Source organism: Pyxicephalus adspersus, chromosome 7, assembly GCF_032062135.1.
Source record: "Pyxicephalus adspersus chromosome 7, UCB_Pads_2.0, whole genome shotgun sequence".
NCBI lineage: Eukaryota > Metazoa > Chordata > Amphibia > Anura > Pyxicephalidae > Pyxicephalus > Pyxicephalus adspersus.
The window spans coordinates 57428495-57445971 of NC_092864.1; the positions used below are offsets into that span (position 1 = coordinate 57428495).

Below are 17477 nucleotides of genomic sequence, written 5' to 3' on the forward strand. Positions count from 1 at the left end.
TCCAAATCCTGGGAAGAAGGGAAGTTAAGTCACAATATTTATCTTTTTATGGTGTAATTACCCATTGTTGCCCATTATTTTATTTTTTTTTTGCCTATAAATTGGATGCTGTCTTGCCAAAGAGTTTAGTTCACCGTTAAAACTCCTGCAGAGTCACTTGTGAAATATGAAATAAAACCAAGTATGTTGTTGTGAGTAAAGAAGAGAAATACAGACCATGACAAGCGGTTTATTTTGCAAAACAATCACTATACAGCAACAAATACAATTGCAAATTGGATTGAAAAACATGAACTAACTACCACCAGCCATTCAATAAACGCCTCCCTATTACAGTCTTCAAAGGTATTAGGGAAATGCACAGGTTTTGCAAATCACACCCCTCACAGCCCAGCACAGAAGTAACGCACTGTTTTCTTCTTTTCTGTTGTTTAAGTTGAACATTTTTATCCTGAATATTCACAATGTTTCCTAAAATGTTTGAATGCAATGTACATGGGTATTACATATTAAGATTAACTTCAAATACAGACTTTGATAATGCATTGCATTTTGCAGATAAAATATGTCTTTACTTTTACCCAAACTTTGAATGAAGACATACATATGAGAACGTATTCTATAGCAATCTTTCAGATATATGTTTGGTTACTTTTGAGGTTTCGTTTTGCACATCATTACTTTTGATTGATTTATGTGTTACACAAAAAAAAATCCTTAATAGGTGATAAGTATTTTATACTTTACCAATTTCATACAATCCAGTATTTAGGCAAAAACCTAACAAGGCCTTCAGATAAAAAAAAAGTGCTTGCTGTTAATGCCCAGTGCCAGACTGGGACACACAGGTATCTTAGAATTCAAAGCACCCTGGGTACATGTTTGTACATGGCTAAAGTTTTTTTTTTAGTCCACTGAAGCATTAATGTTTGAACATTAGTACAAGAGTACAAGAGTACAATATTATCCTAGGCCAAAGAAGTCAATTAAAAAAATTTCAAAACTATAATATTTTCAATGCTGGAATATTGATGCCCACCATGATATAAATATTATTGTTTGAGTTTTTGCTTGATTGTGACAGGAGAATGAAGGACACAACAATTACTTCTGCCTGTTTTTTTGTATGGTCGCTAAAGATTAAGGGGATTTAAGTTTTGCTAAAGCACAAAAGCTTTAGGTCTTTATATATGGTATTGTATAGGGAACAATTAAAACCATGGGCTCAGTATAAAGGCGTGTAAAGGTCTTTATATATAGCTTTTTCCAACAAGGTTTTTTATGTGCTAGCTTCAAACAAACATGGATTGTGTTTGCAGTAGGAAGCATTGTAATTTCTCACATTAGGCTCTTATGATCAAATTCGTTCCTAAGTCCACCTAAAGGCTCAAACTTATTTTTGCTATCCTCAGGTGCTAATCCTCATGTGCTACAATACTGCTGTAGTCCAAGCAATTACAGTGGGGGCACAGGGATTTCTCAGCAGTAGCAACAATATTATCCACCCAATAAAGAAGCCAGGATTCAATAAGCGATTTGGTCCAATCAATATTTTAACTGTCTTACAAAGGACATTATGCAAACAAGATATACTGCACCAATATTTTGCATTGACTGCAGCACTTACGTAATTTTATGTTTTACCAAAATGTGGAAGTGTAACAGACACTGTACAAGCTGCATCCAGATGGCTTGTGAAACATCAGCTGTTTTATAGTAGGGAAGCTTATGTAATGGTTAGTGGGAAAATTAAATACAGTAGAATAAAAAAACAACTGCAAGATATCAAGAAATTCTGACTGCATGCAGGATAATTATAAGACTGAAGTCAGCACAAGCTCCTTTTCTACTATAGAACAAATTGATCTTGAATTTCTGTCATGCACTGAACTCTATAAAAATTGTGCATGTTTACAAATGGCTCTTCATTTTAAATATTACATTGGATTTTAATTAAAGAATGATACAGAACACCTCCACAAGCACAACACACCTCTAAAGGAAGTTTAATGCTACAAGGTTGCCTGGCCAAGTACATTTTCTGACTTCCTTAGAATATTGTGTTGATTATAATGGACTTGTTATGACTAATATGTAACCCGTTTGTCAGGTAAAGATCTTAATTGAAAGAGCCATCACCTTGTAAATGTTACTAATATTAAATGTATAAAAAATAGCAGATTTGTTTTGCTTGTACTGATGATAGAACAGATTGGAATGGGCATATATCTCATATATATTACCTTTGTGAACAGAATGTGTCTTTTTAATGCCACTGACATTGTTATCTGCCTAATTGGACATTCTAAAACTGTTTTAAAGGTACAAAAAGAAAAGCTTAATATGTAACTAGTTCTTAAACAATTTACTTTCAACTTGGTGAAGTCACAAAGCAATGTCACAGCTATTAAAGTGATATGCAGTACTTCTAAAGAAGCCCGGCACCTTTTTGTCAAAGGGAATTGGAAACAATAAAACTAGCTGATAAATTTACCCATGTGGACAACTTGACAGGAATACCAACACAACCTCATTTGCCCATCCTGATATAAGGGTAAGCACACTGTGTAAAATGTATGAAGGAAAAAACATATATGTTACTGCCCATTGACAATTTTTAAAGGATACATACAAATGTCTTCTTTCTCAACTACATCTTCACTAACTTTGTTATCAACACACAGCACTGTGTACATATAGTACCTATTTCAACTGAAATATGTACTACTAAATGATTGCCACTGACTTTCAATAACATTTTTTTGGTTTAGAAACTGCTGAATATATCCTATCTGGACCTGTTTACAAAGCAAGTTATTTTGAATTCACACAATGGTATTACAAGACTGGCTTCAAGAAACCTGTAACTACTAACGTTCCATGTTCCACTTTAAATAACACTGATTGTAGAGATTATTTATCAGTTTAAAAGTTATGGCTGCTTCTTTCAAGATGGACTTTTAAATAGTAACCTAGCATTATTGGTTAAAAAAATCATATGTAAAGAGTCATATTCTTTGGGTCAATGAGGACATGTGTGTTAGTTTAGGGCTAGTTTACCTACAATTCTCATAAGACTCATAAAAGCCTTAGTGATAAGTAAGGTTATATTCTGACTAGTCAAAAGTTATACCATGGAATACAGCTGAAAGGTTGCACTGAAAACTTGTGACAATTCAAAATGTTTCTCATAATCAATCCATCTCATAATCAAATCATAATAAATTAATAATCAATCAATCCATAATCTGTACTTTTGTTCAACCTTAGCAAGCAGAAAATCAAAATCAGGCAGTTCCTTCCTACTGAATCTTTGAAAGTGAAAAAGAACACATAAACCTTCAGGATAAAAAAACCAATGCACACGGCAGCCCTTTCGAAATAAGGAGCAGGAGAAAAGCAAAATCATTGACAAAACAGCTCTCTTTTGGAGCATTCCAGCGAAAAAAGTAAATCTAAGACAGCCAATGCTTCTTAAGAGCCCAAAGAGGGCAACATCATGCTTAAGAGCTTTTTTCTTTATTGTCTTAAATATATGTTGTTGCTTTCTTTGTTTTTTTTTTTTTTTTGATTTGCGTATTTTTTTACATAGGAAAAAAGAGTAGCTTTCCTAACATTAAATTATGCCTACCTAAAACTGCTTTACCAAATGGTGCAACAGACACAGATACTGTGAGTAAGAAATGGACTCTTCAAGTATATGAAAAGGGTTTTGGGAGATATGCATGAAAACATGGCCACAGAGAAATATATATACATCTAGATTAATAATACTGTATCAAACAGGTGGAAAAAAGGTGTTGGAAATGTCTGCCTATGCACAAAGCTAAAATTTTTTCATGGCCCCAGCTGCTCCGAAAGTCTGCAATGCACCATGTTACAAAGCAAAGCAGGCATTCTAGTAGCTAACAGACCATCAAATATACAGGTACTAGTCAAAAAACAAGTGCTTTATTTACTGCTCCCTTACAACATTGTTCCCCAAAACATCCTTAAAAATCTTCCTCAAATTGGCTGCTTTCTCTGCCATTGCAATGGCATGACCAACTGCTTGCTAACAAGATTTGCTTCTAATGTTGGACATTGGTGTATATTTGTCTTCTTCTTTTAAACACACCTTGCTTGGTTTCTGACACTGCACAAAGCTTCAATGGGTTTGTTAGCCTATGGGAATTGGGGATTTGATGGAACAAAGAGCTTAACCACTGTCTGAACTGAACAAGAAGATGAGCAGCCACTCTGACTGGACATGGCTCTTACGGAAACTTTGTTCGGGTGGCTGGCAGGCACATGTTGAAATTACACCGAGTATTTTAGGGCTCCATGCAAGACTAGTTAAGAGCAGTGATAATGACTTGGGTAATGCTTTGGGAATATCATATTATGTGACATTTGGTCTTCTAATTCCAGTGTACAGTGATGAAGTATGACCAGACCTACTTGTCTATAGTTATCCTATGATCATCACTTGTTGTCTGTAACATAATGGGTACATCTGGTATCCTTACGCGGGAAATTATGTATACAATGAAAGAACCTACAAGTGTATAGGTTTGGCATGAAGTGATATTTGCTTCTCTTGTGTTGAAGGATAAATAATGAATGTGACACCTGCTTTGAGCCCAAATCCTGCCAAGAGCTCATGCGTAAATATTTTTGTTAATAATATTATTTAATATTAACTTCATACACTGCTAAAGGTAGAACACATTCATAAGCCCTGTTTGGCCAGGGCTGCAGTGACATCTTCTGCTAGCGTAGCAAGCTGTGGGGATTCTAGCAGGTTAATGCTTCCAGAGGATGACACATTGCTGAGGCGCCGTGGAGAAGCCACACTGGACCTTCCTGGAGATTGTGTGATAATCTCAGCTCCATGATCTACACGGGCCTTAGCTTGTTCTCGGAAGTGCAGTTTCTGGCTGTCTATCTGCAGGAGGAAAAAAGAAGGGCAACACAAGGTGATTTAATGTTATCTGAACACTGCATTAAGCACTTAGGTGTCTATGTGAGATAAACATTGGTTTCTATAAAACAGTGCTGAAGGGCTGCTATCCAGAAACTGCCACTGTGACCTACTGGTCAATAAAAAACAGTTCCAAAAAAAAATTACCATTTCTTTAATCTATAATTCTAATAGTTTAGTACTAATAATATTGATCATAACCCATGTCACTCTCCTTTATCTGATATATTAAACCAACAACTTCAGTCTGTGTTTTCTTGCATGTCGTCTAAGGCTGTGGATCTTTCACAATCCTTTCCAACGCCAAAAGACTGCACAGTGCATGAAGGAGCGCTGTACATACAGCGTCATTTTGCTCTATAGATAGGGGAGGGGGAAGAACTATGAAACGACACCCCACTGCGCTCTCTCCTCTTCACTTTCATTACGATCATTCCTCATTGGTTGCCCATGGATCCACCAGGATGAACGATGGACGAAAACCGTACACACGCCACATTCTCGTCCGATATTAGCCCTGAGGCAATTATCGGACGAGAATCATCTAACGCCTAGAAATTGCTACTTGCCAATTTTTACAGAAATACTTTTTTGCTTGTAAAATGTACCACCATACTTCAGCTACACCATGGTTTTGGTAGGTATACAAATAAAAAAATGCTAATATAATCAGTGTTTACCTTTATGTTGCCTCCTCCAGGAATATGATGGGCATTTTCTAGAGAGCCAATCTTTGCCTGGGCCTTTTCCTTGAAGTCCAGTTTGACACTCTCAATCTTCACATTTCCACCACCTGAAACATAGCCCCAAAAACTGAGATCAAATTCAGATTTCCTAAAAAAGTGCTATTATAATTGCAGTGAATAAAATACATGAATAGTATAAGGAAGTCACTATGCAAGGACATGTCAAATCTATTAAAAGTATGAATAGATATTATCTATTAAAGGTAATGAAATGACAAGCACTGTAAACACTGAGAAGGGGAAAGCCTGGAGCCTGGTGTGGTTGCCACATACAAAAATGTAATGTCTTGAAGAACCAGTGAAAAAAGAATGACTTAGGAAGGTAACCAGTGTAGTGTAGATAGTTAGACACATTTAATTTTACCTTTTTACACCTGTGGAATTTGTATACATATTATTATTTGCACTTAGTATGAATTAATTCCCTCACAAATATCAGTAAGTCAGTAAGCTCACAAACTATGTTTTAAACAATGATCAACAACAATCTCCAACAAACTCTAATCTATCAAATGTCAGCTAAGCAATACTGATTGTGACCCGTCAATCATTTGAATGCTTATCTCATCTTGTTTTATCAATTAGAAATATAAACTGGTCTCCTGTGATCACTTAAAATACAGATCTGTTTTATTGGTTTATCCATGTCATCTTTGTTCTTTGTGATTTTATTGAAATGAATAATTACCAGAAGGCTCAAACCAAGAATGACAATTCTGACCATACTGACCATAATTTAGTTATAGAGGGTCTAGCTTTGAAATCCTTTCAGCTACGCATAATGAAAGGGTTTTGTATAGATCTGTTTTTTTTTGTGATTTTAAATAGAAGAAACTCAAAAGGGTAAGAAAAATAGAAAGAAATCACAACAGAATAAACAGTGGAAGCATATTAAAGCCCCATACAGATGTCAGGTCTTTAGTGATCATTTCCAGTGACAGACAAATGAACGAGCACTGCACAGCATCATTCGATTCAGGAAGGACATAGAGGGGCACCCTTCTGTGCTCGCCTTCATAGAAGTGAACAGCAAAAATTCTTGATCAGCTGTTCATCAATCTACTGGGGCTTTAGAGGGGCAGGTACAGGATACTGTGGAAGGCTTAGGCTATGTACACACATCAGATGATTCTCGTCTGATACTCGCCTCAGGGCTGATATCGGATGACAATCTGGTCTGTGTACAGCGCTCATCGTCCAGATGACCATCCTGGCAGATCCACAGACAATGGTCGATCGTAATGAAAATGAAGAGGAGAGAGCGCAGCGGGGTACCGCTCCTTGATTCTTCTCTTCCCCTCTTCATAGAGCAGAATGGTACTGTATGTACAGCGCTGGTTCATGCATTGTGCAGTCTTTTGTCATTGGAAAGGATCGTGAAAGATCCTTTCGAATGACAATTATTGCAAGTGTGTACCCAGCCTTAGTCAACAAACAACATCTGACAGGAGCCTCATCAGAGACTGTCCAATGTTTTTCCCTTGCAATGATTTAAACTTATATGGAGATATAATAGGGAATAATACTGAGAATTCACACCCAATGGGCCCGATTTATTAAAGCTCTCCAAGGCTGGAGAGGATAAACTTTCAGTGAATCCAGGTGATCCAGCAAACCTGAAATGGATCTGGTTCAGGATTCAGAACATTTGGTAACAAATAGCAAATTACTTTAATGAAATCTATTCTGTTTGCTGGATCACCCAGCTTTATTGATGAAAATATATCCTCTTCAGCCTTGGGGAGCTTTCATAAATCCTGCCCAATATTTCATTTTTTATATAGGAAACCGTACAACTAGGTAAAAGGTCCTACAAATTTGCCTAATATTTGGAGAAGAATGTGGTGAGTTTTACACAAATTATAGTAATCAGATTCAAGGTTAACACTTGAAATCCAGATTTCGTTTACCTGGCCTGTGGCGTATGTTTCTTAAAGATCCACACTTGGATGTGACATGGCTTAGGTCAATCTTCTTAGTTACAATCTGGATCTGTTAGAAAAGCAGGAAGTAGGAATTAAGACGTATAGAGAATACACAAACCCTCACCTCAAAAGTTGTTAGAGAAGCTGGAAAAAATATTTTTTTAAATTGGTGCATGAGGCAGTGAGGATAGATAAGCCAGTGGTGCAGCAAGCATCTACTGCAGGTAATACTTGTTACTAAATTCAGAAGACTTTATTAATACACCAAGAAGTGGTTAAGTACAAGCAGCCAACATGGATGGTCACAGTTCAACTTTAATTTCTGCTGAGTGATATTTAATGACATGATTTACTTTTATTTAAGTTTAATTTTTTTACTGATACAGCATTCTTTGCAGACACATAGGGCCTGATTTATTAAAGCTCTCCAAGGCTGGAGAATATACACTTTGTTCGGTGAAGCTGGGTGATCCAGCAAACCTAGAATGGATTTCCTAAAAGTAACTTGCTATTTGTTAGCAAATGTTTTTTCAATCCTGGACCAGATCCATTCTAGGTTTGCTGGATCACGCAGCTTCACTGATGAAAGTATATTCGCTCTAGCTTCGGACAGCTTTAAAAAATTAGGCCCATTTTGTCTGATCAACCATCACAAAAACTACATTTGTTTTATTATTCCTCTAACCAATGATATTATTATTATGAAATGTCCTGAAAGTGTCACATACTACCTAAAGTTCGCCAACACAGACATAAATGTTGATAAGATGTTGAAAGATGATAGCTGAAAACCTAACTTATAAGGCATCAATGTTTCTGAACCTGCAAAGCAGAGTTTTTTTCACAGAGGGTCAGTACATGCAAAAATTTAAATTTATTGGTAGTTGCAGACAGGCTGAACATTACAGTTTCTTCCAATATCTCTTGGAGTTTCCAAATATGGACAGAATCTCCAAACTTTGTCCGCTTGCCACAGTTAGAATCCTCACCACTAAAATCTCTACTTGTTTTAAATTACAGAGTATAGAACAGGAGAAAAGTAAATATCTTAGCTAAGTAGAACTCATGGCACTGGCAGTATTTTTGGCTCTGTTAATTCCTACTAATGTCCTAATGTCCTACTAGTACTGGATCTCATTGGTTTTATTTTACCATGTTATGTGACACCAGATTAGCTGCTCATGTGAACAAAGCTCTGGGAATTTGTTACAAAGGTGAACCTTAAATAGACAGACACACAGAACAGACCAAGTGCTGATAGGTTAGGTGAGGCACAGATAAAAGTAGAACCTTTGAGGATCTTGAAAGGAGCACCAAGGAAGTGGCAGATGAGATCCCATTAAAAAATGTGCCCTTACTTACTTGACCTCCCCCAGCATTATGAGTGATGTTATCCTTGGAGCCACAACGAGACTGAACAGCACTATAATCGATCTTCTCATTTAAGATCTTAACCTAAAAGGAACAGGAGGCACAGTAAGTGTGCCCAAGTGATATAAAGAAGCACTGAAAACTATGCCACTACTGTACCTATTACAGCTGTGTAATAGCTGTCTCCAAAGCTTAAGACCTGCAGTCCAAAAGAATAATTAGAAAATGTACACTTTAATTACTACAAAAGTACTAGCACCTTCAATACAGGGTCAATGAGTATTATTTCGAGGAAATATTTTCAAATATTAAAAAGTATTTTTTACCTCATGTCAAAGCTTATATAAGGTTTATGGTAATAATATTATGGTGATAAGTATTTTGATCTACAAAATGAAAGCTTTTACCTGTCCTCCCTTAGGCTGATACTTAATGTTGTCTATGGATCCAATTTTGGACTTGATGTTCTTTAAGTCAGGTAGTGGCTGGCTCATTATACGCATTTGTTTCATTGTAGCTGGAGATTTGGGAGGCGTTCGAAGAATAGCCACTTTCTTCTCTGTAGGAGTGAACATAGCAGATTTTGGAGTTCCTGGAGTGCGTGGTGTGCGTGAATAGCTTGGTGTTCCTGGTGTGCCTGGAGTTCTTGAAGCATAGCTTGGTGGTGTTCCAGGGGTAATAGCTGTGGATCCAGGTGTGGTTGGGGTAGATGTCCCACTTTTTCCTGTTCGACTCCAAATTGGCTCAGATCCTGAATATAGATTAAACACAGTTTGGGCAACCTGCTTAACTTTTCTTAAAATTAGACAAACCATTCCCATTAGTAACTAAACATGTATACGTTTATTAACACTTCTGAAGTTTTTCCCAAATAGTGATGAACAAATCTATGCAATTTATCCAGGGGTTGTTAAAAGAATGTTATTAATAAAACCTAACAATTTTGTTTTTGAATATATAGTGATTAAGGAGCTTGGTATGTAAAGTTGGTGGAAATCTGTTATATTGCAGTTCTGACAGCAATAACCCAAACCCAAAGACTTGGCTCACTGTCTGTGGCTCAACAATAATGTCAAACAGCAGATTTTTTTTCGTGGTGCCTAAAGTCAATGGTCTACTCTGTATTTATCAGCTTACACATAGCAACATAAATATGCGGAGGGACAGAGCAGGTTTTAAACAATTTAGTGCAGTTCAACTTTATTGTGCAAAAAACTTTGTTAGCATGATATTGAAGACATTCCTATTTTGTTCAAGACACGTTTTCAGATTTAAGATAAAAAAAACATAATTTGCCATTACAAAAACAAGTTTATTTGATTGTCACTAAGTACCAATACCAATATACTATTGCCTGGATAAATTAGAACCTTCAGAGACATTTTGTGAACAATAGAGAGGGGTCAGAAATCCTTTAGGAGCCTGTTCTTGGGAGCTTTCTCCACACTTTGTATCCTTGTAACCACACAGGAATGGATGAGGAATCTGACCAACATGGGAATACACAGATATAAGCACCTGACAAGGGTTCATGCCGTTTCATGCCAAATCTGAGACTAAAAAATAAAGTCTGGTAAACATACTGGTGGTGCGTCTCACAGAGGAAGAAACAGAAGTGCTGGTGGATATAGAGTTCTCTTCCTTATCTATAGGGATGATCTTCCTGGTTGGATGGATGGAGGAAGGTCTAGGTAAAGATGAACGTTTCTCTGGACTCTTAGTCACTCCATCCTAAACAAAATACCAAAGGTAAAATCAATAAAACACTGTAAAAATCACTTTTCCAAAAATTTTAATGAAATAGAAATACTGGATTTACGATTAGTATACCAATCACACTATAGCAAGTTTTTGAGCCATTGTAACTTTAATTGCATTAGAACTTTATTTTTATTTGTATATTTGTATAGATAAAAAGTCATGAAAAAATACATTTCATAAAAACAAATAAAAAAAAAAAACAGAATACCAAATTATATATTTTATATTTATATATTTATATATATAGTTACATGGGATTGTACGGTTGCCAATAAATATACTTAGAACTGAAAAATAAAAAAATACACTTTCCTGCTTAAACTGGCATGGAATTTTACAGCCTTCCCTGTGTGACATGGCTTGGGTAGTGGCTGCTCAGGCTTTAAGCACTAAATAGGCATAGCAGACGGGGAGAATCGTCGTGTTTTCCTATGCTTAAGGTATTGGTATTTTAGAAAGACAGAAGTGATGTATCTTACCAATGAAAATCTCAGACAAAGTAGGAGAAGACACTTAGGGGAACTACCTGTATTTCACCTTCTAAAAATCTCACTGCATTTGTGCATGTGGCTAAATAACTATAGTATGTACATTTTAATGTAAAGATGTTTTTTGGAAATATATCAGACAATGAATATTAGAACTGATCTGAGTAACAATTATTTAGAATGCTTTTAAAGTGTTTTATAAAGAAAAGTTCATCTATGTCATTTGTCTATACTAATTTTACCATTTACAGAATTGTCTCTCCCTAAGGTGAAAGACTAACATGGGCAGCAATAAGCTTTATAATTTACAAACTGTGATAACCTTTCAATATCTTTTTCTTCTCTATTCTGTTCAACTATTGGTATTTGTGACTAAATTCAGAAAGAGAACTGTACCAAGGAAGGGGAATCATAGAAGTCAAAAGATCCTTTATAGTTCAGAAAATATAAACCCATTTCCTATTACTCTTGTCTAGTGTTAAATTAAAAAGTGTTTCTATACATAAAGTAGAACATTTGTTTTTCCATAGCATTTTCTTTTCACAAACACAATCACAGGACAGAAACAATGCAGCTTTACAAAATAGCATAATCATTTCACATATGTCTAGGGTTGCAATTATTAGGTTAGTAGAAGGGTGCTTTATTCCCTGTGTTCTGTTTCTTTTTGAAGAATAACCACACATAAGTGACAGAAATCCCCCCAAAGGGGTTACAATCAAAAAAAGTGACTGACAGTGGTCCTAAATGTGAAAAAAAGATTTGTCTGGAGCTAAAATATAAAACTGACCCTAGAAATAGCAATCTGATCTGGATGGCCTAAGATCTATATCTTATATTCATGTTGCCCCACTTTGCACACCTATAGTCTAGTTATAGGTAACAAATGTTACTCACAATGATCCTGTCCTTGGTTTGCCGAAGAGCACTTGGCGTCTGCTGAGAATCTCCCCCTGTTGGCATAGCACAAGAAAAAATAAAAAAAATTAGGGATAACAAGCACTCATTTTAATGGAGTGGAACCACCAGACAGGAGGTCCTGGTAGACCAGTTTCTTGACATATCCTAAATACTAATCTTCTACCTTTGACTAGGTGTATTAGTGGATTCTTATGCTTTGTACTATTTTGCACCTTAACTCTATGCATTATATTTATTTTTATACTTATTTTTACTAGCTTATCATTATTTGCTAATCTTTGTATAATAACATTCTGAAAGTAACCTATATTAAGTAAAAAAAAAAAAACATACAGTACAATGAATAACTGTATCACAGTACTTTGATGCAAAGTGTAACTCATATCCAATATTAGGCTTTAAATGACACATAGAACACACATGCAATTGTTTAATGATGAGGGCACACCACTTTTTTTACTCCAAAGCATACTTTGTCAGTTTCCAACATTGCTTTTGTAGATATTAAAAAACAAGTAACCATTACTATGTCTGTACTTTCAGCGATATCTCTAAAAAAAAACATCAGTTTACCTAAAGCTAAATTTACCCTAAGCAAGCTCATTTTTGTTATATACAATGCTGTTGATGTCTGAAACGATCTTCACATACAAGTAGCAGGTACAGTATTCACATAATCTGTTAGTAATTCCAGAACGAATAAAGTGGACCTGATATCTAGGTTCCTGCTGAGTAAATGTCCAATCTCTTTTTGTCCTGGTGACACTGAGACATATAATCAGAGCAATCTGCCCACTGGGGATGAAAACAATACACAACAATAAGAACCTGAAATGGGTTCTATCCATGCCCCTTCTTAGTTTAATTTAAGTCTGGTTCTTGTTAGATAGATTTACCCTCATTTACCCTCATTTTCAGTCTTGTGACAATCAACTGGGACACAGAGTGGGGCATATCCCCACTCAAGTAGACAAATCAGGCGAAAAAGAACCAAAACATAACACAATAAATAGAAAAAACTTGGGGAACTATAAGACTCACATGTTTTAATGAATGGCTGATGGTAAGAAATAATGGTAAGTATAAAGGTGTGAAGGTATGGAAAGAGAATTTTCAACCCACCAACAAACTGAATAGTAAAAGAAAACACACGACATAGCAACTTTTATTTTAACAATCTTTTTTTTTCTATTTTTCTTATTTAGAATACCTAGAAACAACGCTACAAGTAGGATCAGGTCATCAAAGTGTACCCATATTACAGATCTGAGTAGATGCCAGTTGTGTAGTACCTGGGCATCAAAACTTCTATCTATTATCTATAGCCAACCTCAGACATGAGATTTTGCTCATGTCTAGTGGAGACCAAAGCTGCCCTTTGATCAGCTACCTAGTCTGAATGGTATCAACAAAATATCAATAATTCAAGTTTAAACTGCAGTTTTATTAACAAAACTAGTATCACAATGAAACACAATTCAGATGACCATATTTAGGGTTATAGAAACACATCTGCAGTTTGTATAGCAATAGTATGGCTACTCAGGCTGCTCAGAAGAATGTTCACTAACACAAATAAATATGTAAATATTAACTTCATTCAATCCATTTATTTTTTTTATTTATTTTTTTGTAAATATTCACAATGTCTTTAGCAAATCAACCTTGCTACATCTACTGTTAGATATCTGAAGAGTTCCTATCCATTCAATAGAAAATTATTAAAGCGTACCTAAACTCAGAATTTTCACTTTTATTTAAAGTAAAAAATTTTGTGCAGTGAGATTGGCAAGTTTTTCCCAATCTACGTCATCTGATCTCACGCCTGAACAGTGCGAGATCGGGTGACGTAGGAGAAAAAACACGGAAGAAGAGAGGAGAAAATGGCGGGCCTGGGGCTCCCTCTGCGTTGGGCAGAACACAGATACCGGGACGGCGCAGGGTGCGATGGAAGAAACCTCCCGACGGACAGACTGATCTGCGGGATTGAAGGTAATATAGGTGTAACTTTATTGTTTTAGGTGGGTTTTGGGTTTACTTCCACTTTAAGGTACATCAAAAAAATATAAATAGTATGCAAACTCCCATAGCTTATGAAGTTGTCCACTTTGCCAATACAGTACACCCAAAGGTTTAGTCTACATGTGCTGTTTCCCCAGTGTTTAACCTAAGAATTTAAATGTCCTTGTTTGAAATTCCTATGCATCCCAATGGCTAGTCTACATCAGGGTGTTTGTTGGAGGCACATTTTTAGCAGAATGCTCATTTACTGCGTTCTCTCCCTACAACCTTCTTTATATTTACAAACATATTTAGTGTGTGGGCTTAACTACACAACACTTTTTTATCAATTTATATTTAGTTAGGTAGGCTAATATAAATTATGATACAATTGTATAAAGTGTTTGGAAAAAAGATTACAATGTATTTGTATGTAGAAGTACATTGTATTTATTGGCTTCTTTCTTCCTAATTGATTCCACCAGTCCTTTCTGCTGTTTCAGGAATGTACTAAGTTTTATTACGTTAAAATTAGCACAGATAGTTTTGACACACAGAATCTGATACTTACACACACAGCACATGCTGGATCAGGATGCTTTCTTTTTTTTTCATGTGCTATGCTGAGGATGCAGTGTTCCGCATTTGGTGGAATTATAGCACACCAGTTATGTTTTAGTTTAGAGTGTTCTTTTCTTTGTAGATACATGGCTTTGAAGTGGAAGGAATGTCCCACTTTGAAAAATACACAAAAAGGTAGGTGGTTTTTGCAAAAAGGGACAGGCGATGTCCCTTTTTTAATATCTGTTCCTACCTGCCTGATCGCCGCCCAGCTGTCAAATTTTCCTATGCTGCAGATGCACAGCACATCGTTGGTTACATGGCAATCCCATCTTCCCACATGCCAGGAATGAAGAGGAATAAAGCTGCCTTTGTGTCCCTCATGGCGATTCAATGTACAGCATATCCTGCCTAAAAGCATCATTATGCAGCTAAGAGATATTAACTTGAATGGGTGACATCCTGATTGATAAATAAGAGTAAAGCCTTGAACTTGGAAGCCTTGTTTAGCATATGTCCATCCAGACTTGAATTAAAAAAATTCAACATACTTTAAAATTCTCCCACTGATATGCTTAGTCTATTCCAAGTAACCATATTCTTAAATTTTATTAACTTTGTTCAACGTGTTTTCTTCTCTTGGGGACTTGTTATTTCCATCTATCACCCACTTCTGTCTTTCTTAACTATCCTCATTACAACGGATTCGACTTTTAACTCTAGAATAATGTTCTACATTGTAGTTCATCAACAGTAAGATGGTTACATTGCTTGGACTTGAAGACTTTCTGAAGAAGCTCATAGCACATATTGCAATGCAACTATATTCTAAATGCGTCATTCTACATCCTGATTTATATTATACACAGACAAATTGGCATAGTTTTTAACATCTATAGAAGCCTGGACCTACTGGTTACGGATGATACAGATGAGTAATTCAACCCACAAGCATCTTCCAACTAAAGTGCAATTTAAGGCCAGTTCCAATTTGCACACATTGAGCATATGATACCTAAATAGTTTTGTAAGACTAAAAGCACTTACATTTTAAGCTTACTTAGCATAGACTTTACTTAAACTAAAATATAAAGCATAAATATGGGAGGAGGGGTATTTACAGAAGCTAGCAATAGAGTAATTTTACTTATCTCTACGGTAGGCAAGAATAGACTCAGCGGTGATGTAATTAATGTATGAGACAAATCAATGGAAATGTGTACCATGGTTGCAATCGATCATGAGGTTTCCACCAGAACAGAGACATGGGTATACAAACTTCTAAGAAAGCACTAAGTCACTATGCCAAGATACAACCAATGCACGCTTATGGCTTCGCAAGCGAATGTGATCATGAATTCTGCAAAGAAATGAACAAGAATCCATAAATCAACAAATAAATAGAACAGGAAACTAAATAAGAAGCAACACAAAATAAAATAAAATGTTTGCAAGGCTTTAACATGGAAAATTAGTTACTATGGAAGCCTGGAAGTTCTTCAAATGTGAAAAAAAAATGTAAATAAATAAAAAAGAAAAAGAGAAGAAATTCTGCAAGGATGAAATTTGCAAGCAACTCAACATGAAAACTAACCAAAATCATGTTTGCCAGCCACATTTGCAAAAAACTGAACAGAGCGGTCACCTGCCGGCTTCCTCCTCATGCAGGCCTGGTGGGCCGGTCTAGACTGCTTGACCGCAGGTTTTAATATAACCTTTCTGGAAGGAGAGTGGGTCTGAACGTCTGATTTTTTACCAATTTCAGCTTTCTTAAGAACTGCTATAGATGGGGAAAGTGAGAAAAAAGAGAAAGAAAGTACAAGTCAGGGGAAATACAACATACAACATTGTAAAAATAAAAAAAATGTTCAATTGTATCTATTTAGGCTCCCTGGATGAGCCACAAAGCTGTGCTTGGATATAAAAGATGAATAAGTGATGGACCTTTTTTCCTTCTTGCTTCATCTCTTGAGGTTGCACAGGGTTCCTTTTTACCAATTTTCCTTTCCGGAGTAGACATTCGACCTCGTCCTGTTTTGATTTGCTTATCCTTTCTATGTCTATCAATGGGAATTTTCTGTATTTCTCGCTCCACCTTCTCCTCCTTTGGAAGTGCCTCTATAGCTTCAGTCATGATACTTCTTTCATCATCTGTACAGTTGAAAACAGTTAGGACAGCTGCATATACATGTCTTTGTAGAAAAAAAAGCAGGCAAAAGATAGAAAGCTAAAGTAGAAATTCTACTGATTTATAATAAAATGTATTGAATACAAACATTCTAACACTACTTTATAGTAATGTAAATGAACTGTGCTATACATGTCAGTATTTTTTATGCTAAACATGTTTCATATTACAGCACCCTAAGAAGGGTTTGCAGGAAAAACTAAAAAAAAGACTATTGCTGGAGGTCTCCATGTTACAATACAAAGTGGTCCTCTCTTTCATAATAACTTCATTGTTCTTTGAATTCCAATTTCTTTTATGCCCACAGCACATGGTAATCTAATTTGACATTGTATGGCATGCTGTAATTGTTGCTATAATTAAAAAAAAAAAGTTAGTCTGCCAAGTACACAATAGAGAGTTGTAAAATGTTGATAAAGGGTGGCACTCTGCTTGTTATTTTACAGAGTGGAAATAATTGTGTTTTAACCCTGATTTCATATATTATATGCCAAATCACTATATATATATATTAAAGGTGCTTATAGCCCGCTGTTCAACTCCAATCAAAAA

At 35.8% G+C, this 17477-nt stretch overlaps 1 protein-coding gene across 13 annotated transcripts in view; it reads right to left on the reverse strand.

Moving 5' to 3' along the window:
* Positions 1-213: 213 nt before the first annotated feature.
* The window catches only part of MAP2 (microtubule associated protein 2), a 129261-nt gene continuing 111997 nt past the window's right edge, over positions 214-17477 (reverse strand). For 9 of the 13 annotated variants that reach the window (XM_072418591.1, XM_072418593.1, XM_072418592.1 and 6 more), the window contains 9 exons: positions 16682-16888; positions 16383-16517; positions 12152-12207; positions 10589-10736; positions 9413-9756; positions 8997-9089; positions 7620-7701; positions 5644-5756; positions 214-4927 (listed from right to left, as the gene is read on the reverse strand). In XM_072418591.1, the coding sequence (XP_072274692.1) occupies positions 4712-4927; positions 5644-5756; positions 7620-7701; positions 8997-9089; positions 9413-9756; positions 10589-10736; positions 12152-12207; positions 16383-16517; positions 16682-16888 (1394 nt within the window). In that variant the 3' untranslated portion in view covers positions 214-4711. Of the gene's footprint in view, positions 4928-5643; positions 5757-7619; positions 7702-8996; positions 9090-9412; positions 9757-10588; positions 10737-12151; positions 12208-15960; positions 16098-16382; positions 16518-16681; positions 16889-17477 lie in introns of those variants that run through there. The other 4 variants (XM_072418596.1, XM_072418602.1, XM_072418601.1 and 1 more) reach the window with 3 other exon arrangements.